The 22,692-nt window shown below is 34.1% G+C and overlaps 1 protein-coding gene across 1 annotated transcript; it reads left to right on the forward strand.

Moving 5' to 3' along the window:
* Positions 1-382: 382 nt before the first annotated feature.
* Positions 383-17,989, forward strand: Tmbim4 (transmembrane BAX inhibitor motif containing 4). Its single transcript, XM_005328707.5, has 7 exons — positions 383-587; positions 5,794-5,902; positions 6,835-6,940; positions 10,758-10,791; positions 11,804-11,921; positions 16,533-16,578; positions 17,112-17,989. The coding sequence occupies exons 1-7, from the start codon at positions 491-493 to the stop codon at positions 17,316-17,318; spliced, it is 717 nt and encodes a 238-aa protein (XP_005328764.1). The 5' UTR covers positions 383-490; the 3' UTR covers positions 17,319-17,989.
* Positions 17,990-22,692: the final 4,703 nt, after the last annotated feature.

Below are 22,692 nucleotides of genomic sequence, written 5' to 3' on the forward strand. Positions count from 1 at the left end.
TGTTCTCCGGTTGGCTCTTGTTGCCTTTCAAGAATGAGCATTTTTTTCACTCAGAAAGTATGGTTAATAGAAAGTGCCCAATAAATGTTGGATTATTATTAATAATGATACAATTAAAAGCTCTCTGGTATGATTATTGAAGTGAACGAATGAAGTGGGTATTTATACTCTTTTAACACTTTTAGCAACTTTCCTGGAGAGAGGATCTAAACATTTGTTGAGAAAAAAAAATGAGAAAAGTTTCCCTGTAGATGACTTGTGGAAGTGCTACCCGTTTTCTCTCTTATCCGAACCTGCAGCAATCTCCTTTTTTTCAGACTAACTGCAATCTTTAACGTGAGGTCATCGACCAGCTCGGGGCTCGTCCCACCGAGGCAGCTCGGCTAGTTCTGGCTGATCGCTTCATCCCGGAAGCAGGTTGAAGGCCGTTGTGGTCACTGTGGTCTCCCTGGCTCGGTCCGCCCAGGAGTGAAGGGGTTGTGTTGTCGCCATGGGCGACCCTGACCCCCGCTACCCTTGCTCCTCAATCGAGGATGACTTCAACTATGGCAGCTGCGTGGCCTCCGCCAGCGTGCACATCCGAATGGGTAGGTGCTGCCCCGCCGGCCCGCAGAGGCCGGCGTCTCCCCTGGGAGCTGGGGCTCCCGGGATTCAGTTTCCCAGCGTCGCTCGGAGTCGCTGGGTGCTGAGCTCCGGAGCGGAGCCGGAGCCCACGGAGCAGCAGCGGGCGCCCGAAAACCGCAGCAGCCTCAATTTGGCATCTTTAAATTAAAAGAATGGAAGGGTCACTTTGATGAAAATCAGTTAACTATGTGAGCCTTATGACGTCCACCCATATGGAGCCACTTACTTGATGTGTTTGCTTTAAGGGGCGTAAACACGTTGAAAGTCTTTATTTTCTTGTCTGTCTGCTTTGCTCCACTGCAAGCTCCTTCAGGCCCAGACCTTATCTGTTGCTCTATTTTCTTTGCAAGGCCTAGAATTCAACATGTTTGACTATTACTGGGGCAGATGCTGGAAATAGAAACTTCCTAACTCAAGTCTAAAGGCCCATGTTAGTTTTAGATTGTTATACAGAATCCTGTGGGCCGACATTATTTCGAATTTAAAGGGCTCAGTGTCATGTAAGTGGAATTCATTGTCTGCCCTAGTTCATCCTCTTGATCTTAGAAGCTGCCCAGATTTTCATCCTGTCTGGGCAGCTGGCACTGGTTCTGGAAAAGGAATTATGAAGATAGTTCTGATATATTATAAAAAATCTGGGTGCTTAGCATTGATATTTCAGGGATTGAGTTTTGAAATTATTTTAATAAATGAGCTCAGCATTAAATTTGTTTTCTAAATTGTGGCAAAACAAACATAACAAAAAATTACCAAATTACCATCTTAACCATTTTTAAGTGTACATTTCAATAGTATTAAGTATTTTCACATCGTTGTACTTCCAATCTCCAGAATTTACCACCACCACCACCACCATCACCATCATTATACTTCTTGTATATAAAATTTAACTACCCTAAATACCTCATATGGCCAAGCACCCTGGCCAACGCCTGTAATCCCAGCAGCTCAGGAGGCTGAAGCAGGAGGATTACAAGTTCAAAGCCAGCCTCAGCAAAAGCCAGGCACTAAGCAACTCAGTGAGACCCTGTCTCTAAATAAAATAAAATAGGGCAGGGAATATGGCTCAGTGGTTGAGTGCCTTTGAGTTTAATCCCCCCCTAAATAAATACCTCATGAATGGAATCATAAACACATTGACTTTTTGTTAACTGAATTATTTCAATTAGCATATCTTTAAGGTGCATCCATGTTGAACACATGTCAGAATTTCCTTTTTAGGCTGAATAATATTACATTGTATGTATATAACAAATTTTATTTATCCATCCATTGATGGAAGTATTTGCATTAATTCTATCTCTTGCCATTGTGAAGGCTGTTATGAATATAGATGTGCAATTATCTCTTGAGACCCTGTTTTATTTTGAATATACATCCAGAAATATAATTATTGGATTATATGGTAAATGTATTTTTAATTTTTTAAGGAACTGCCATACCATTTTATATTCTCACCAACAACATACAAGGGTTCAGATTTCTTCACATCCTTGCCAATACATATTATTTTCCATGTGTGTTTAAATGAAAATAGTCATCCAAATGATTGTAGAGTGATAACTCATTTTCATTTTGATTTGTATTTCCCCAATGATAGTGATAGTGAACATTTTTAAAGTATGCTTGTGGGCCATTTGTCTATATTCCTTGGAGAAATTTTATTCAAGTCCTTTGCCTAAGTTTTTAGAAAATAGGTTTTATTAAAGCAATTTTAGGTTCATAGCAAAATTGAGCAGAAGTTACAGATTTGTTACATATCCCTTGCTGCCCTACAAAGTCTCTTGCCTGAATCAATATCCTACACCAGGGAGGTATATTTGCAACAGTCAATGAATCTAGGTTGATATAGAATCAGCCAAAGTCCATAGTTCATACTAGGGTTTGCTCTTGATATTATATGTTTTATGGATTCTGACAAAAGTATGATGACATCTGTTTGCCATTATAGAATCATACAGGATAGTTTTCACTGCCTTAAAAAATTCTCTGTGCTCAGCCTGCTTATCTCTCCCTCCTGGCTATCCTCTGGCAATCATTCATCTTTTCCTGTCTCCATAATTTTGCCTTTTCCATAATGCTAAAACATTCCAGAATCCTTTGGAAGCATAGTTGAAATCATACAATGTGTAATTTTATCAGATTGTCTTCTTTTACTTACTACTATAATACCCATTTAAGATGGTTCTACATGCCCTTTCATGCTCAATGGCTCATTTACTTTATACACACACACACACGTATTATGGTAGATAGACACAATACCTATATTTTATTTTTATGTGTGCTGAGGATTGAACCCAGTACCTCACTCATGCTAGGCAAGCGCTCTACCAACTGAACTATAACCCCAGCCCTCATTTCCTTTTTATTCTGAAGAATATTCCATTGTTTAGATATACCAGTTTATTAATTCATCTTCTGAAGGACATCTTGACTGCTTCCAAGTTTTGAAGCAGTTATAAATAAAGCTGTTTTGTAAAATTCATGTGCAGGTTCTTGTGTGAACATGTTTTCAGCTCACGTGGGTAAATACCAAGGTGTACAATTGCTGGGTCACATGAATTAAAGTATATTTAGTTTTGTAAGAAAGCGCCAAACTATATTCCACAATTTGCATTCCCGTTAGCAATGAATGATCGTTCTTATGCTTCATCTTCACCAGAATTTGATGTTGTCAGTATTTTGGATTTTGGCTGTTTTAATAGGGGCGTAGTTGTAGCTCATTGCTTTAATTTGAAATTCTCTAGTATCATGATATTGAGCATCTTTTTATATGTTTATTTGCTACCTGTTTTCTTTAGTGAGGTGTCTATTCAAGTCTTTTATCCATATTTTAGTAAGGTTGTTTTCTTATTGTTGGGTTTTAAGAGTTCTTGTTTAGTTTGAATAATAGCCCTTTATCAGATACCCCTTTCACAATTATTTTTCCCAGTCATAACTAATCTTCTTATTCACTAGATGTTGTCCATTTTTGAATCAGATTATTTGTTTTCTGTTGTTAAATTCTAGAATTTCTTTACATAGTCTAGATATTAACCCTTTATTAAATATAATTTGCAACCCATTCAGTGAGTTGCCTTTCTACTCCATTGATTATGCCCTTTGATATACAGATTTTTTTAAAAATCTAGTCCTTTAATCTAAGTTTCCTTTTGTTGCCTGTGTTCTTTGGTGTCATGTTCAAGAAACCATATTGCCAAGCCCAATGCATGACATTTTTTCCTTGTTTTCTTCTAAGACTTTAATGGTGTTAGGTATTTTATTTAGGTCTTTGATCCATCTTTAGGTAATTTTTGTATGTGGTGTTAAGTAAGGGTTCAACTTCATTCTTTTTGCATGTGTATATCCAATTTTCCCAGCATCATTTATTAAAGAGACTTTTATCTTTTTTCCATGGAGTGATTTTTTTGATATGTACAAGGTTTTATTCCATTGATCTATGTGTCTGTCTGTATGCCAATGCCATGCTCTTTTGATTACTGTAGCTTTGTAATGAGTTTTGAAATCAAGAAATGTGAGAAAGTTTGTTCTTTTTAAATATTTTTATTTTTTAATTTTTTAGTTATAGATGGATACAATATCTTTATATATTGTGAGACAAGTGCTCTACCACTGAGCTACAACCCCAACCCTTAAATATTTTTTTGCTATTTGTGATTCCTTGAGATTCCATGTGAATTTTAGGATGAATTTTCTGTTTCTGCCAACAACACTGAGGAAATTTTTGATAGGAATTGCATAGAATCTCTAGACCGTTTTGGATAGTATATCTTAATATTAAGTCTTCTGTGAACATAGGATATCTTTCTATTTTTTGTCTTTTGTAATTTCTTTCAGGAATGTTTTATAGTTTTTCATGTTTGTCTTCTTGGTTAGGTTTTTCTCTAAATGTTTTATTCTTGTTAATGCAATTCCAAATAGAATTGTTTTCTTAATATCCTTTTCAGCTTTCTCCTGTGAGTGTAGAGAGATGCAACTGACTTCTGCTAGTTAACATTCTCTCTCACGACTTGCTTAATTCATTTATTATGAAATTTTTAGAGTTTTTTTATGTAAGATCCACATTTATGTTAATGTGAACAGACATAATTGTACTTCTTTCTTTCCATTTTGGATGTCTTTATTTCTTTTCCTTGACCAGTTGCTTTGGTTGGGACTTTCAGTGCTATGTTGAATAGCAGTGGCAAAAATAGGCACCCTTGACTTATTCCTGTCTTAGAGGAAGAACATGCAGTTTTTCACCATGTGTGATGTTAGTGTGGGCTTTTCATCTGTGGCCTTTATTGGAAAAGGTAGTTTTTCAAGACTTAGTTTATTGAGTATTTACAACATGAAAGTATATGGAACTTTTGCCATATGCTTTTTCTGCATAAATTAAGTTGATCATGTTTCTCTTCCACACCATCATACTGTAACCACATCAATAGATTTTCATATATTGAACAATCTTTACATCTCAGGAATAAATCCCATTTGGTCATGACATATAGTCCATTTAATGTATTCTTGAATCCTGTTTGCTAGTGTTGTGTTGAGGATTTTTGCATTAATATTCATCAAGCATATTGCTTTATAGTTTTCTTATAGTACCTTTGGCTTTGATATCAGAGTAATGCTGGTCTCACAGAATGAGTTTGAAGTGTTTTCTCCTCAATTTTTTGGAAGAGTTTGAGGAGGATTGGTATTGTATCTCAGCTTTCTAGTACATGTCTTTTGAACCATTTTTTAGGCATTCTCAGATTATATTCAACAGTAACATAGACCATTACTTTAGAGTAATTAAGAACTGGTCCACAAGTACTAGGAGTGGATGAGAATTAGCTGACAAATAGCCATTTTGTAAAACTGTTCTGATTTTAATCATTTGCTTCTTTGTATGCTGTTGTGTACAAATAGGCATTTGGCACTTTCCTTTTGTTTTGATGAAAACACAATCTGGCCAGTTAATTTAATTTTTTAAGCTCATATTTTTTGGGAGGATTATATATACCCTATGGGTTTTTAATTACTTTGGAGGCTTTTCCTTTTTTACTAGTTTTAGTTAGTGATAACTCTAAGATTTAGGAAAGAATGCATGTAAAAACAATTTTTCTAAAAGAAATTTGGTCTTATAGTTCTCTATAAATCCTTAAGAAAATAATCACGTGTAATATTTTTCTTTTTTAGCTTTCCTCAGAAAAGTCTACACCATACTTTCTCTGCAAGTTCTCTTAACTACGGTGACCTCTACAGTGTTCTTATCCTTTGAGTCTATAAGGACCTTTGTACATGAAAGGTAAAGTAATAGGATAAATCATTTTCAGACATTACATATGATCAAAAGGATATATGCAAACACAATTCAATTCTTTTCTGTAAACGCCTATAAAATTAGTTTTGTTTTTGATGAACAAAAATGTTTCACAGCATGGTAATTTATCTCTTTTTAGTTTATGGTTTATTAGGGTTAAGGTTGTTCTCTTGGAATACCATTAAAAATTTTTACTGCAGGTAGTTTGAAGTCTTAATTATTTTTACTTTATTAGACTATCTGCTCTGCCCACAAAGCCTAAGACAGTGTTTGAAAAACAGGTACTTAATAAATGTGCATTCATTTTAGTTTTGGCTCATAACTAGTATAACTTTATTGAGAAGTTTCCAGAAGAGTTCTACTTTATCCATCCCTAATTAAAATTTTACTTCCAACATAATTATCCCTATGACTAAAAATAATATGTTTTATATAGTTAAAGGAAAGGGAAAATAAAGAATAGTTTTATAAAAGTAAAGAGGTTTTGTCTCCACTTTCCCTACCAAAAGAAAATCTTACTTGCTATTTGAGATAAAATAATCTAAAAGTATACCCAGATGGTGAAGTTAGTTATATATAAAATTTATTTACTATTTAGTATCTTTCATTTATTGCATTTTATTTATGCAACTAGTATGCTAATTACAGACATTACTTAAACAGGTGAAGTTCAAAAAATACAAAAGGAAAGTCTTTCCGAATTCCTGTGGGCTCTGTCCTGTTCCTCCCCACCTTATCCCTCTCAAGTTTCCCAGATATAAGAATAATTTATTTTGATAGCTTGATGTGGATCATTCCAGATTTTTTCTTATACTTTTAGGAAAACACAAAATATATAGATAAATTTTATTAAATTGGCTAACACTATTCATGGTATTTTTAAACTTGAAACTTTTTTGTAATATTATGTCTTTCAGTCCTGCCTTGATTTTGGTGTTTGCCCTCGGATCTCTGGGTTTGATTTTTGCATTGACCTTAAACAGACATAAACATCCTCTTAACCTGTACCTGCTTTTTGGATTTGTGAGTACTTTGGTGATGTCTGCTTCTTTAACAATAAGGGTTTTCAAAGTATTTACTTAATTGGATGCAAAAACAGATATAACGATGACAGAACAAAATGGAGTTTTATTTTTAGTTAGGGTAGTATAAGAAATCACTAGTAATTTTGTAGGATTTTAGAATTTTAAACACTTGTCACTGTCAAAGTTTATGGGTTTTGTTGTTGTTGTAGTTGCTATTGTTTTTAACTAGGATAAGATGGAAAAAATACCAAATCAGGGGCTGGGATTGTGACTTAGTAATAAGAGCGCTTGCTTAGCACATTTGAGGCCCTGGATTCGATCCTCAGTGACACATAAAAATAAATAAATAAAAATAAAGGTATTGTGTCCAACTACAACTAAAAAATAAATATTAAAAAAAAAAATCGGAACCAGATGACCTAGCTTTGTAACTACCTGTTAATGTGACATGTGGCAAGGCATTTAACCTTTCTGTATCTCATTTGTCTCAAATATAAAATGAAAATATTAACAGAATCCCTGTGATACTTTCTACCTTTATATTTTATGATGGGGGAGTATTTATTATTAGAACCTTAATTTTATAGAAATTAAATCAAATTCTTTATTTTTAGCTGATCGGTGTCACTTTTTCTTTTCTTTTCTTTTTTTTTTTAGTTGTAGGTGGATCTAGTACCTTTATTTCATTTTTATGTGGTGCTGAGGATCAAACTGAGTGCCTCATACATGCTAGGCAGGTGCTGTACCACTAAGCCACAGTCCCAGTCCCCAGTGTCACTTGTTTTTGTTGCTCTATTCTTTTAAAAGACCATTGTCCTCAAATGATGTTCTTTACCAATTTGTTTAAAATTCATAGATAGGAGAACTTAACTTCAAGTCGTGTTTGTTGAAATAGAGGTAGAAATTAAAACCCCATTTGCCACCTATAGACAGATCTGGGATATTCATAATGCTATGGCCATACTGCCTATAAAATCTCTTGAGTTTGAGTAAGATTGGTAAAACTCAACATATTTTTACATTATTTTGTTTCATCTCATCACCAGTATGATTTTGGTTTCTAACCTGAAAATTTACTCCAAAACATTACAAACTAAAAATAAGAATATTTGTAGTAAATAACAGCCACTGCTATTAATTCTCACTTTGCCTTTGTGATGTGGTCTATCAAGTGGATAAAATCTAGGTAGAGGGAGTCTACTTTTTAAGACAAAATAGAGGTAATGTAATTAAGGAGAAAAAGAGGCTTGAGGACAAGTCTCAAGTAATAGTGAAAAAGCTATGGATCAGATTAAAGTGCTCCGAACTAAAGGAAGTTGTGATTTCTGATAATGGATTTGGGTTAATATAAGAAGAAAAAGCTCATGACTTTAGAAATTTCAATTATAAGAGAGGTTATTCATTTAAATCTTAAGCTCTTCTGTTTATAAGGTTATCAGTCCAAACGTAAGTTATCTCAAATACTATAAGTTTATTTTAAGAATATAAGAGTCTAAGAACCAATCCAAACCCATCAGATCTTAACAAGAGGAACTAGAGAAAGGTTCTAGAAATTATGCTGTTGTAGGGAATTCAGTGGCACCAGTTTGTGGTCTCTTTCCTCTTGTCCTGTCACATCTCTCTCACAACTGTCCTTAAACATTGTTTTCTTTTTTGGTCTTTCATTTTAACATGACCATCGTTGGCCCACACATAGTTCAGTTACCTTTCAGCTTTAGCTCCTGCTGCCATAGCTTCATTATCTAGAATCTGGTTTCCTGAGTAAGAAAGAACCTGATGGGCATAGTTAGTTTTGGTACAGGTCCCATTGTAGATTGTTAGACAATTCTGGATTGCTAGTCCACGGGCCAGATTCTAGCTTCTGGCCCAGTTAGCTATGTGCTAGGACAGATGAAGGAGGCACCAAAAAATGGGATGATATGGATTTCCTTTTCACAGTTTCTTTTAACAAGGACTGATTTCTATGAAGAAAGAAGTCATAGGCCAGTTTTTACTCAGTGGAGAGGCCTCACTTGAAAATCATCAGCCAAATGCTTATAAGAAAAATGTTCACTTATTGCCAAACCTATTTGACATGCCCATAACTAGAAGAGGTTTAACAGATAAGGAAATATGTAAAATACATCTCCTCAGATTATTCAGTGACCTCTGTCTACTAGATTTTTGGCCTTTTGTTTGTTCGATTTTGTTTCTGTCTTGTTGCACCAAAATAAGAAAGAAGCAAATCTTACCCTGTCCTATAAAACCTCTGTGTGTGTGTGTGTGTGTGTGTGTGTGTGTGTGTGTGTGTGTGTTTTAAAGGAAGGTGTTATTTTGGGGTGACATTATCTTTTTCTAGTTTTATCTTTACTCCTATTTATATTGTTCTATCTCCTTCATACATTTAAATATGGTGTGGGATTTCTTCCCTAAAATCACGTCACAAATATCAAGAATGTAGCACAATTATATTGCCTAGGGAAAAAAAATGTTTTTATCATCTTTGCCACCATTTCCCTGGCAATACCAACAACATTAAAATATGGCAGCAGCTTCATTGCCTCCATATCTATGAACAATTTTAAATACCATTTTTGCTCTGATTCTGATAATTTGTTGATTTCAGGTAGGATGAAGTACAGGGAATCCTTCTACCATAAGTATGATTATACAGCCACTCCTGTTACTTTGGGCTTTGCCTTTGCAATGTGGTTGACCCAATGGTTGATAAAAGTCTATCTAGAGTAAGAATGTAAGACAAAGTAAAAATAATATAAATATAGTTAAGCGGAAAGAGAGGCTAGAGGACAAGGCTCAATATCCTCCAATTTTTATTTAAATATGGATTCAGCTTCTTGTTACATGGCTTAAACAATGTCAGAGTAACAGGTTAGGACTGGGGTTGTGGCTCAGCTTGCCTTACATGCCTGGGGCACTGGGTTCCATCCTCAGCACCATAAATAAAATAAAAGTATTGTGTCCATTTACAACTAAAAATGTTTTTTAAAAGTTAAAAATAATAACAAGTTAAAAATAATAACAACTTAGACAAGATAGTTTGTTTCTCTTTTATATAAAAATTTGAATGACTATTTTGACTATTTAACAACCCCCAGGTTCCTGTTTCAGTTTATGCATTCTTAACATATTGCATGGTATAAGACAGCTCACCTCCATATCCACATAGTGTCAGTTGCAAAAGAAAAGAAAAGGAAAGAAAAAAAAGAAGGAAGGAAAAAGAAAAGAAAAAGAGAAAAGAGCAAGCTTTGTTCTTTTAGAGCACAATCTGGAAAATGTATCCTTCTCTACTCACCTTAAATTAGCTACAGTATAGTTATATAACCAGGCCTAGCAACAAGGGAGACTGAAATTGTAATGTTAAATCTGAACAGCCAGGTGTCCATGTAAAAATTATGTTACTAGGGAAGAGAGACAGTTTTAAGACTTACACACCGAAGTACTACCTAAATATTTTATGTTTATATTTGTATTTGTTAGATACTGAGGTTTTTATAAAACACATGATTTGCAGTATCATTTATATTTCATTATCTTAGTAAGAAAAATAGAATTTTCTGTATTATTTCCACTATTACAGATATGAAAAATTTGATTAGGGCTTAGAGGGTCATGGAACCATATTTAGAGTTTAAATATTCTCACATAATTTTCATTATGGTGGGCTTGATAACTGTCTCACATGCTTCACCAGACTGCTCTGAAGCAAAAATGAGATCATGCACACAGAATCCCATTGACCTACTAGAAATTAGAAAATATAAATGAAGTGGTATATATTTTACATGCATTTGTTAATTTCACTTTCTTTTTCTTAGACACTGTTGGAAGCTCTGACTGTGGCAGTTGTGGGTAAGTCATAATTGTGCTTCTTTTTGTTATAGTAACCTTTTATAATGTAGATAAATCTTTCAGGTAAAAAAAACTTGGGGTTAAAGTTTAATAGCATGGAATGTTGTATTTTAAAAATATAGCATAAGATAAAGATTGCCTAAGATATAAGCAAAAATCAAATGTTTATACTTTACATAGTTCAGCAGAGCTTAGAGGAAGTGGAAAAGTTTAAGGAAAACTAAAGGAATGGAGAACAATATTTCATTTCTATTTACATATTTATAAAAAAAATAAGACAACCATGGCTGATCTTTTCCCTAATTTAAAGGAAATTCAGAAGAATTGAGAACATTTATTTTGAGCTGTGTGCTTTTCATCACGAGTTTAGCTTCCTAAGAATCGCCTGCATTGAACCGCGTCTACTGCTGTACCTTCATGTTTTATTCACTAAGTGATACTACAAGAAACAGCAGTAATTTCTGTTTCTATATTTTGTATTAAGTGAATTCAGAAGCCAAATGTCAAATTACATTACACAAATGTACTCTGTGTAATACTTCAAGTAAAATATTTCAGTGAGTTAATAACAATTCTGATTATTTTAAAATGGTTAGCCTTGGGTACCAAAAAAGTTCGGCATTAACTATTACTCTCAATAATGGCAAATTGTTAATCTTTATGGTTTATATATTTCTCTCTTCCTATTTTGACATTACTATTTTTAAATATAATTTTTGTTTACCATTTAAAAAAGAATTAGAATATTAAAATGCTAAGAAATACCAAAATAAGTAGAATTGAAGCTTCTCAACATAAAGGAAATATTAAAATAACTTACTTTTAGTGTTGTTATCTATTAATGTTATGTAATGTTAGCTAGTCCATCTCTGAATAAGGAGCCTTTTTTATTGGTGAGTAGTATAGGAGAAATGAAACATTTCTGTTAAATAACATGAAATGTTATTTTAAATATAACAGTTTTATATTGAGGATGTTTATGTACATTTTAATCAATTTCTTAATTTTACAGTTACTTTCTACGATGTATATATAATTCTGCAAGCTTTTGTACTGACTACTACAGTATTTCTCGGTTTAACCATATATACTCTACAATCTAAGAGAGATTTCAGCAAATTTGGAGCAGGGTAAGTTATATATTTTGGGATATAATAGATAGATGTCTTTAATATTATAGGTGGTTTTGAGAGAGTGTTTTTTTATACTTTAGTTTTCCGTGCCTTAAAATGTAAGTAAATAAAATACTAGGATTAGGCCCTACTTTCCCAGAGCATTCAAGGAAATGGAAAGTGGCTTTGAGTCATTTTCTTCCCTTTTATAGTGAAAGGAAGTGAATTAAAAAAAAATACATAAATTGGTTTTCCAGAGAAGCTATACTTATGTGTTGTATGAATAGTGTGGAATTTACTAAAATTATGTCAGTCTTTGTTTTGGCATAAATGTTACCAAAACCATCCACATCTTTGGCAAAGGCAGAACAGTTGTCTCCAAGAACTTTAAAACCTTTTTGAGGGGCTGGGGATGTGGCTCAAGCGGTAGCGTGCTCGCCTGGCATGCGTGCGGCCCAGGTTCGATCCTCAGCACCACATACAAACAAAGATGTTGTGTCTGCCGAAAACTAAAAAATAAATATAATTAAAAAAAAACAAAGTAGAGTCACACCATTAAAAAAAAAAAACCTTTTTGATCTATCTAGATTAACTTGTATCTTTCCTGAAACAAATAAATATATGTAATGATTCTTTATATTAGAATAATAGTAGTGTGTTGCCCTCATCTGGTAAGAAGTATAGATACAGTGGCTCACAGTGGCCTGTTCCCACACAGTCACTCAACCATTTTCTGTTCTTTCTCCTATTAACAATACTAAATATTTACAAAAGTCTACTCTTGCAAAACTTTCTTTCCTCTTCCCTTTTGTTTCCTGGTAGACCGGATTATCAGAAATCCCTGTTGGGATAAAGTATAGTCATGCAATTTGCCTAAGTAGTTTTATTAGAATCAAGTTTGGTTTAGGGAGAAACAGTATTTTCTCTTGCTTTTTTTGGGAAAACGTTTCATTTATATTTTGTGGTATACATAAAGAAAGCTTTGCTCTGTGTTCTCTTTTCATCCCTGTCTCCCAACTGCACCTCTCCCTCCAATTCATTCTAATATCTCTCCTGAATTCCTAGTAAACAATTTCCCTTGTATTTCAGCTTTTTCATAATAAATCCATATTTATTGATAAAACCGATGTTAAAATTATCATGTATCAGTCTAAGACCAAACACTTATGAAGTCTGTGTACAACTGGCTGCTATTTCTGATCATTTTTATATTTTATTTTCTTGTGTGTTAGGTTTTTACTAGGTAATTGTCCTTAAAAAATTATGTTGAGGGCTGGGGATATGGGTGAGTGGTAGAGTACTTGTATACATGTGGGAAGCACTGGGTTTGATTCTCAGCACCACATATAAATAAATGAATAAAATAAAGGTTCATCAACATCTAAAAAAATATATTTAAAAAAATGTATGTTGAATTTCTTTAAGCCCTACAGTGCTGGTGCATTTTTCCATAATATTTTGGGTTTTCTGCTACCTGGCATCTAGAAAATTACTAGATTGAGTCCACTTAAAACTAAATTCATGGTTCACAATATTTTCCCAACCATTCAGGTGTTGTGAATTTGAACTACAAATCTGTAAAGGGACAGCTTGGATATCAATTATTTAGGAATGATCCCTGTGCCTTTTCCTTGCTTTATGCATTGATAACTTTCCTTATAGTCTCTCGGTGGGGATGGGGAGGTGATTGATACATGGTTGCCCTGACATTAAGGTTATTCACTTTAGGTAAATCCAGCTGTGGTACCATGATTACTTCTTTGGATTTCTACTTTTATCTAGATTGTGGCTTGATAATTCCCTTCCAAACGGTCAGTTATTTGATACTTGTAAGAAGTTTTTCTTTTTTTTTTTTTTTTTTTGTTTCTTTTTAATTCATCACTTCGGTAGTTTTTGAGGAGATGGAGGATGATGTCATAATTGGTCTAAATAGCCTTGTTTGCTATAATACTGGGAAAAGAACCCTTTCAAAGTTGTTTCTTACCAGTGTTACTGTAACCATCCTTGCTATCTCCAGTCTTACCAATTTCTAGTCTATTTTCCATAAAGTAACTAGGTGATAATTCCAAAATGCAAGTTCAATAATGTCATATTTAAAACACTTGAACACTTTACTACGGCTTGAGGATAGCCTGATTCTCTATGATGTGCTTTTATTGCCATCCACTATGGAATATTGCTATGTGATAATTATCTAGAAAAATCATAATATTGACCATAGTTTTGGAGTGGCATTTTATTGCGTTTTAGACAAAATTTAATGGCACTAATTTTTCCGAAGTGTCAAAATCAAAATGGTTGTGGAGGGGGGGGTGGGGCTGCAGTTGTGGCTCACTGGTGGAGTGCTTACCTGGTGCAGATCAGACACTAGTTTTAATCCTCAGCACCACATAAAAATAAAGAAAGAAAAAATAAAGGTATGTTGTCCATCTACAACTAAGAAATATTTTCATTTTATTATTTATTTTTGGTACCATGGATTTAACTCAGAGGCACGTGACCACTGAGCCACATCCCCAGCCCTATTTTGTATTTTATTTAGAGACAGCCTCTTTTGCTGAGGCTGACTTTGAACTCAGGATACTCCTGCCTCAGCCTCCTGAGCTGCTGATATTACAGGCGTGTACCACTGCACCCAGCTAAGAAATATATATATATAAAAATAATTTTTTTTTTAGTTGTAGTTGGACACAATACCTTATATTTATTTTTATGTGGTGCTGAGGATCGAATCCAGCGTCTCGCATGTGCTTGGCAAGCGCTCTACTGCTAAGCCACCACCCAGCCCAAGAAATACATTTTTAAGAAACTTAAAAAAATGGTTGTGGAGGCTAAGTGCCAAAAGGGGATACAAAGATTGAGCAAAAAGATTTTATTCAAAAAGGTGTATAGGCTATTCATCCCTACCTGTTTATGGGAGTTAGTAGGGACTAAAGAAGTATATTTGAAATGTGTGAATATATGGTAGCAGCAGATAATGGTAGCAGTGCTTTATATATTGACTTAGAACTATAATGGGTTTTGCAACATCATTTTTATTTATTTATCGTCACTTATTATCCTGTAGAATCTTGTCACAAAAGGAATTGAATCTTAGAACTACATGTGGCAACTTTTTTGTATCACCTTAAATATTTTGTCTTGCTGGATGTAGAACAAAGTTAAATTCCTTGGAAACTGTCTGAATCTCCTGAGACTCTGTTAGGCAGAAAACAGCTTTTAGTTTTAGAAATAATTTGGCCCATTTCCAACATAGTACCTTTCTAAGGAGTATTCAATCCCCTATGATTTAGGAGATCTTTGTACCCTGCTTGGTATGAATACAAACTATTCTATCCCTATATGAGCTTGAAGGATTGTTCTTCCTGCCTCTCTGTGGTACATTTTTCCATAGCTTTGGTCCAGTCTTCACATGCATGTATTGATCAGTATCCAGCTAAAGATTCTAGTGGAACCCTACAATACATACCACCAGAGATTACTTTTTCTTTCGGTACAGCTCTTTAGTCACTGGGGGTTTTTTTTGCATATTCTAGCCACCTTGACCACCCAAACCTCTAATTTCTTGTCTCTTCAACTTGAGAAGACTAAAAGGTTCCATAGGGTTCCTGACCTGACATTGTGACCTAAAAATTTTCTAGCTGGGACAATTATAAATTTCTGTTTCCCTAATTTTTATTCCTATGGAATGATTGTCCTGTGCTGGTTGTTGTTCATTGTGTGAAATCTCTTGTTTCATATATTTTTCCTGGTTTTATTTAAGGAGGGAGGCTTGTGTAATTTCTTATGCCTGAAGCAACATATTTGATACCAAAAGACAGACTTCTTAGATGTTCTTTGTCACATATTTTATGTTTATAATGTGAATGGTAACTCATAAAGTTATAGAAGTGGCAGATTTGTCTGCATAAATTATGTTCCCTAATACATAAAAATAAAATAAAAAAGTACATTGTGAACTTTAATATGTATGCATGTTCACAGAATAACTTGCTATTATTATTTGGTTTTAAAATGCAATTATCTTTATTATTATTTATGTATATGAATAAACTAGAACTTTTTATAAATCTCAATGAAAATACTTCTAATGGTTCCTGCCTATGTCAATATTTTCCTTGTGCTAAAATTGAAAACTTGAGAAATAATACTCTTAACTAGTTTTGTATACCATAAAATTGTTGGTTAGTTATACTTTCAATAACATTTTTTAAAAAATAAAATGGGTATTGTTTTCATTTGTTATTTATGAATTCCTGTGCTTTAATTTCTTTTCACAAATCTGTATGAATTTCAGAAAATGTGGAATGGAGCCAGGCATCACGGCACATACCTGTAATCCCAGCTGCTTGGGAGGATGAGACAGGAGGAGCTAGAGTTCAAAACCAGCCTCAGTCACTTAACAAGGCCCTAAGCAACTTAGCAAGACCCTGTCTCAAAATAAAATATAATAAATAAAATATAACGTAAAAATAAAATATAACAAAGGGCTGGGGATGTGGCTCCGTGGTTGAGCACTCCAGGTTCAATCCCTGGTACCAAAAATAAATAAAGAAAATATGTGGAATGGGTTTACAGTTTTTGGGTTTTTTTCAAGGAACTCTAAATTATTAAAACTTTCTTTTATAGGCTTTTTGCTGTTTTGTGGATTTTATGCTTGGCAGGATTCTTGAAGGTAAGTTGTTTTTAGAATAGTTAACCTGAAACATAATTCCAGCAATGACAATAGAAATAACCTCAAAAAATTGGAGGAGTTACTCTTAGATGACACTTAGTTGTAATTATCTGGAACATTTGTATATAGAATGATTATGGAATAATCTCATTTAATAATCAAGGCCTTATGTTATATTATGAATGGGTAAATGAGTTAAATTACATAGAAAAAGGCTCTCACTTAATAACTGACAACCTCCAAGTAGCACATTTAATTCTGAAAAAGAAATACATATTAAAATAACTTGTATTTAGAATGCTGCTATTCATAGTAGGTAATTTAATTGAAAGGAAGAATGAACAGATATTCATTCATACATCCATCTTTCCATCATACAGAAGCAAGCTCAACTTGCCTTGCCTCTTTCTCTTTTAACATTTGTATTTGAAATTGTATAACATAATATGTATTGACAATAGATCATTAGGAGAAATAACTAAAGTACTGTTACTGCCATTCTCAAATATATTTCTTTAATCTCTTGCCTATAGATTTTTTTTTATAGTGAGACAGTGGAGTTGGTCTTGGCTGCTGTAGGAGCCCTTCTTTTCTGTGGATTCATCATCTATGACACACACACACTGATGCATAAGCTGTCACCTGAAGAGTATGTATTAGCTGCCATCAGCCTCTACATGGATATTATTAATCTATTCCTGCACCTATTACGGTTTTTGGAAGCAGTTAATAAAAAGTAATTGAAAGCCGTATACAGAACTGTTTATTAAGTAATAAAGGTTGAGACATAATTAAATATCAAATACTTTTATGGTCTTTATTGATATTCTGTATACTTCTGAGCTTTAAAATCGTACCATTTTTTATGGTTTATGATTCTTAATATTTTAGAATCTCAGGTAAGAGATATCTAAATTGTCTTTTTTACTTTTTTCAGTCCTAAGTTAACTATGCCTCCTTATTTGTTTATAATTCAAGATAATTTTATGAGCATTTAAAATATCAGTTTCTTTGTTTATTGATTTAATCTAAATTTTCTCTTAACTAATATTTATTTCTAAAGTGCTAGTGTCTTTACCATTATAAACACTAGTATTAATTAATGTGTAAATCTTTTACTAAGAGATTTTAATCTCATTTAGTAAGGAAAATAATGGAAAAGATAAATTCCAAAGATAATTACTCAGTATTATATTGAAATTATATTAAAATGTCTCATTATAAAATGATGTATTAAAAATTAAAGGTTTACTTAAAAGCCGATATAAAATTTTGATAGTAGTTATTTATCTCTGTAAATAAAGGTTTCATTTTAAAATTATAGAATGGTCGAGTGACTAAAGGACCCCCAAAGATACTGGTTCATTTGACATTAAGTATATGTATTCAAAATAAAAGTATTTGAAAACTAGTGTCTTGTGGTTCCATTTGTGTTGGTCCATACAGCATGTAGATGAGTGTATCAGTGATCAATGGAACTTTGGCAGATTCCCTTACTATATAGTATTCCTTCATTATTTGCAGTTTCATGTTCTGTGGTTTCATTTACCTGTAGGCAATTATGGTCTAAAAAATGTTAAATGGAAAATTCTGGAAATAATTTATAAATTTTAAGTTGCATGCCCTTTTTAAATTTTTTTTTTAAGTTATAGATGGACATAATATCCATCTGTATTTTATTTATCCATTTTTATGTGGTGCTGAGGATTGAACCCAGGGCTTCACGTATACTAGGCAAGTGCTCCACCACTGAGCTACAACCTTATCCCCAGTCATATCCCCTTCTGAGTAGCATGATGAAGTCTCATGCTATCCTTCTCCATCCTGTTGGGACATGATCTTCCCTTTGTCCAGCATATCTACACTGCATACATTACCCATTTTTTCATGGCTCAGTGATCCAGGATCTTCTTTCTAACACATTGTCAGAAGACTAATGGTAGCTTACCTCTACACAGCCCAGTGCTGCATCATCTCATTTCATCTCATCACATAGTCATTGTATTGTCTCACATCACAAAAAGAATGGTGAAAACAGAACAATAAGATATTTTGAAAGATACTGTACACATGACTTTTACTATACAGTACATTGTTCTAATTTTTGTTTACATTGTTCTAAGTATGCATGTATAGGATAAAACATAGTATGCATAGGGTTTGGTACTATATGTTTTAGGTATCCATCAGGAATCTTGGAATATATCCCCCAACAAATAAGAGAATACTTTATTAAATAAAGTTTGCTAGGGCAGCCATAGCAAAGTACTATAGAAAGAGTAGCTTAAACAGTAGACATGTATTTTCTCCATAGTTTTGTGGGCTAGAAAGTCCAAGATGAGGTTGTAGATAGGGTTGGTTTCTTCTGAGACCTCTCTTCTTGTAGATGGCTGTCTTCATAATGTCTCTACCTTGTTTTCCCTCTGTGTTTGTCTATGTCCAAATTTCTTCCTCTTATAAGGACATCAGTCATTGAATTAAGGTCCATCCTAATGACCATTTTTCCTTAGTTAACTCTTTAAAGACCTATCTCCAAATACATTCATATGCTGAGCTACTGAGAGTTAGGACTTCATAATATGAATTTTTAGGGACACAGTCCATAACACTCACTAAGTACATCATTTCATACGTACTAAGTTGAATTCAGTTAGTTATATAGATTTAGTCTCCAATGACTTTTAGATGTTAATTGACTATCATCAATTGATTGGTTTTTTACAATCAAGTTTAGCATAGCATGTTAGGTATAAACATCTAGATTGGAATCCTTATTATATGTGACCAGTTACATGTTTGGAAAAGTTACTTCCCTTCCTTATATAGGTCTTGCCTCATTTTTATAATGGGAATAATCATAACAAATCCTGCCTAATTGGGCTTTCAGAAGGATAAAATGAGATAAATACATAAACTAAATGATTAATTAATGTAAGCTGCTGTTATTAGTATCATTTTAATCCAAATGCAGAATAGACTGAATTGTGACTAAAGACAATAAGCAAAGGCAGATTTGACATTTTAAAATGTAAAACATTGCCATTCTTTTTACTAAATTATTTTTTATTTAGGAAATAGTTATTTAAATAAAAATGCCACCTAATGAATTTATCCCTTTGAAATGACTTAAATTTTCAAAAAATTATTTTAATTTCTGATATATACCATAATTATTAAGTCTAAAGGGATCACACTAAAAGTTTTGAAAACCACTGGTATAAAATATTACATGAACCAAAATCATATATTTTTCTATTAATGAATTTTATATGGTTGCCCCTTTCTGTCACCATCAATGCTACTCTGTACATCTTTGTGTGTCCTACTGTGCATAGGCATGACAGTTTTCTAGGTACAATGACATGTGCAACTTTCAGTTTTTTACCAGAGGTGAAAATGTGCAGATTTAAGAAATACTAAGAAAGTGGCATTAGCAGGTTGACAGAGCAACTGGCAACTCAGTGTACAAGGGACAAAAGAACAACAAGTAGGAAGAGAATGAGAGAAGAGCAGGAAGTGAGAACTTCTGTGTTTATTTAATATCATTCAGCTTAAGAGATGCTGTGGGTCCCATGTACCTGCCTTCACTTCTTTACACGCCTCAGACCTAGCTTCAATTCACTTCATGTATTTCTGGCAATGACTGATAACAGCAGGCATTTTTGGAGGAGTTGGGAACAGATTTTTTTGTTGTTGTTTTTACTTAGTATCTTTGTAGAGTTTAGTCCTAAAGTATCCATGATCTAGGGACTTGGCAATATGAAGTCACCATCTGAATTCCAGAAATATTCTTGTTTCTTACTAAATCATTATGCAGATCATGGATTCCACTCACTGGATGAAGCCAGTAGTTTAGCATGCCTTTTGGATGGAGAATAGGTTGGTTTTCAGCCAGGTATTCAACACTACCCACTGTACCTTTAGTTCCATAAGCTCCTTCCAGCTCTCTTGAGTTATAGCCATATCCAGATTGATCCTTAATCCTTATTCTTCCATCAGGGGTTAAAGTGTCCCAAACACAGTTGTTGGTTTTCCTTCACCTTTGTATATTTAGAAAAGTGCCTACTGCAGAGTTTATACTTGAATGTGTGAATGAGAGTGGCTTATGAGTTTTTAAATATGCTAAGGCCATTTATTGTTAGAAATTCATTTGTACAAACTGGACATGAGTTAAAACTTTTTTCCCCTATATCATAGTCCATGATTGTTTTATAAAGTATTTGTAATGCTGAATTGTGACATGTATTTTAGCACAATAATTTTCATAATAGGTTATTGTTTCTTTTGCAAAATTTCTATTCAAAACTCTTTGTCAGGTATGTTAAGCAAGATGCAGTCATTTTTGACTATGTGAAAGGGAATTTACTCTAGTTTAAAATGCAATATGCAGATATATTTCTGGGGAAATGAGGCTAAATTCTAATTTGAAAAATCAGGTATACAGTTAACATAAGATAGACACAATCTTCCATTTAAAGAAACTAGGTTTTCTTTTTTTTTTTTAAGCCTAGGATTTTTTCAGCCCAATGTTTAAAAAAAGAGGAAAAAAAAAAAAACTTGTTCTAAGAAATCCAGACTCTCAATACCATATTATTCTCAAATGTTCTAACCAAAAATACAACACCGACCTGTGTGGTTCTAATGCTTATACCATAAGAAGTATAAGTTAGGGACAGCATAGTGGCACACACCTGTAATCCCATTGACTTGGGAGGCTGAAGCAGGAGAATTGAGAATTCAAAGCCAGTCTCAGCAATTTAGCAAGGTGCTAAGCAACTCAGTGAGACCCTGTCTCCAAATAAAATACAAAAAAGGGCTGGGGATGTGACTCAATGGTTAAGTGCCCCTGAGTTCATTCCCTGGTAGTACTGAAAGGGAAAAAAAAAAAGTATACGTTAAATAACAGTGTTGTTCGTGAGCTCAATGTACTAGGTGTAGCACTTCCTCGCATGTAAGCGTTCAGACAGGTAAACATCACTTGAAGTGAAACAATTAAATTTTATACTTTAAATTCTCCTTTAGGAATAGGATTACTTTCTGATTTGGGTGACAGTTTTGAGACATAACTGACAAAATAAGTTGCAAGTATTTAAAGTGTACAATTTGCTAAGTTTTGGCATATGTGTACTTCCATAAGATTGTAGTGGCACCCCCTTTCTCTACAGAAAAGACTTAACTGGGCTTCTACAGAAATCTTCAACATGGCTGATTTGGGGACTGTCAGCAAAAGAGTTCAATGTAGATAAGCTTCCTATTTTCCTATCGCTCTGTTTTACTTGGCCACTGGCAGGGAAGATATCAGCACTCCACTGCTGGACACCCCCTTACTAGTTTTTCACAAATGTATCAAGTATAGTAGTTTGTAGAAATGTGCAAACAAGGCCTCTGGCCTTGAGCTGGGCTTCACAGAGATGTCTGCATTTTTAAGGTAAGAGAAGTTACCAATTGGGCTCCATGGTAACAGCTGGCAGGAGGAGGAATAAAAGGGGAGAAGAAGCTCTCCCCTTCTCAGGTGTTGTCCTTGAAGGGTTAACTTGCCCAGAACAATGAAAGAAAAAAAATGCTTTTATGTGAACTTCTGCAGACTGTGAACTTCTGAGTCCCTCCCCTTATATACTGGGTATAAAATTCTGGAACTATTGACCTCGGGGTACAGGGGATTGATTGATTACAGCAAAAGCTGTGCCCTCTGAACCTGGCTGCAGTCAAATAAAACTGTCTCCTGCTATCTTCAGTGCCTTGCTTCATCTGTCCCTACAACAAGATCATTAACCAAGATGGGAGTGAGTTTCCAGGCTGCAAATAAGGATTACCTCAATACATCTCTGAAAGAACCCATGATCTAAGATGATTGGCTTTAAGCAACCTCTAGAGTAGCTGGTGCCAGTGAGGTCAGCTTTTAAAGGTGGGCTTTGCTCTACCTGGGTGCACAGTTCCCAGGCGGGATTCACTCCCTGTGATAAGTTTCGGGTGCTAATGCGCCCACTTCCCAGAAGCAGGTAAACACACGCCCAGACAGCCGACTGGAACTGGAACGCAGTTTAGAATTGGCTAAATCCTACTTCTGTACAGGTATGGGACCAACAAGGGTTCAAAGTCTGCGCAACTCCTGAA

This window comes from Ictidomys tridecemlineatus, chromosome 6 (assembly GCF_052094955.1).
Source record: "Ictidomys tridecemlineatus isolate mIctTri1 chromosome 6, mIctTri1.hap1, whole genome shotgun sequence".
NCBI lineage: Eukaryota > Metazoa > Chordata > Mammalia > Rodentia > Sciuridae > Ictidomys > Ictidomys tridecemlineatus.

Excerpts from the sequence above, each read along its gene's own strand:
- Tmbim4 (XM_005328707.5), top strand. The coding sequence starts at position 491 with ATGGGCGACCCTGACCCCCGCTACCCTTGCTCCTCAATCGAGGATGAC. Across the intron at positions 5,903-6,834 it reads AGGACCTTTGTACATGAAAG|TCCTGCCTTGATTTTGGTGT; the intron begins GTAAAGTAATAG and ends TATGTCTTTCAG. Across the intron at positions 10,792-11,803 it reads TCTGACTGTGGCAGTTGTGG|TTACTTTCTACGATGTATAT; the intron begins GTAAGTCATAAT and ends TTAATTTTACAG.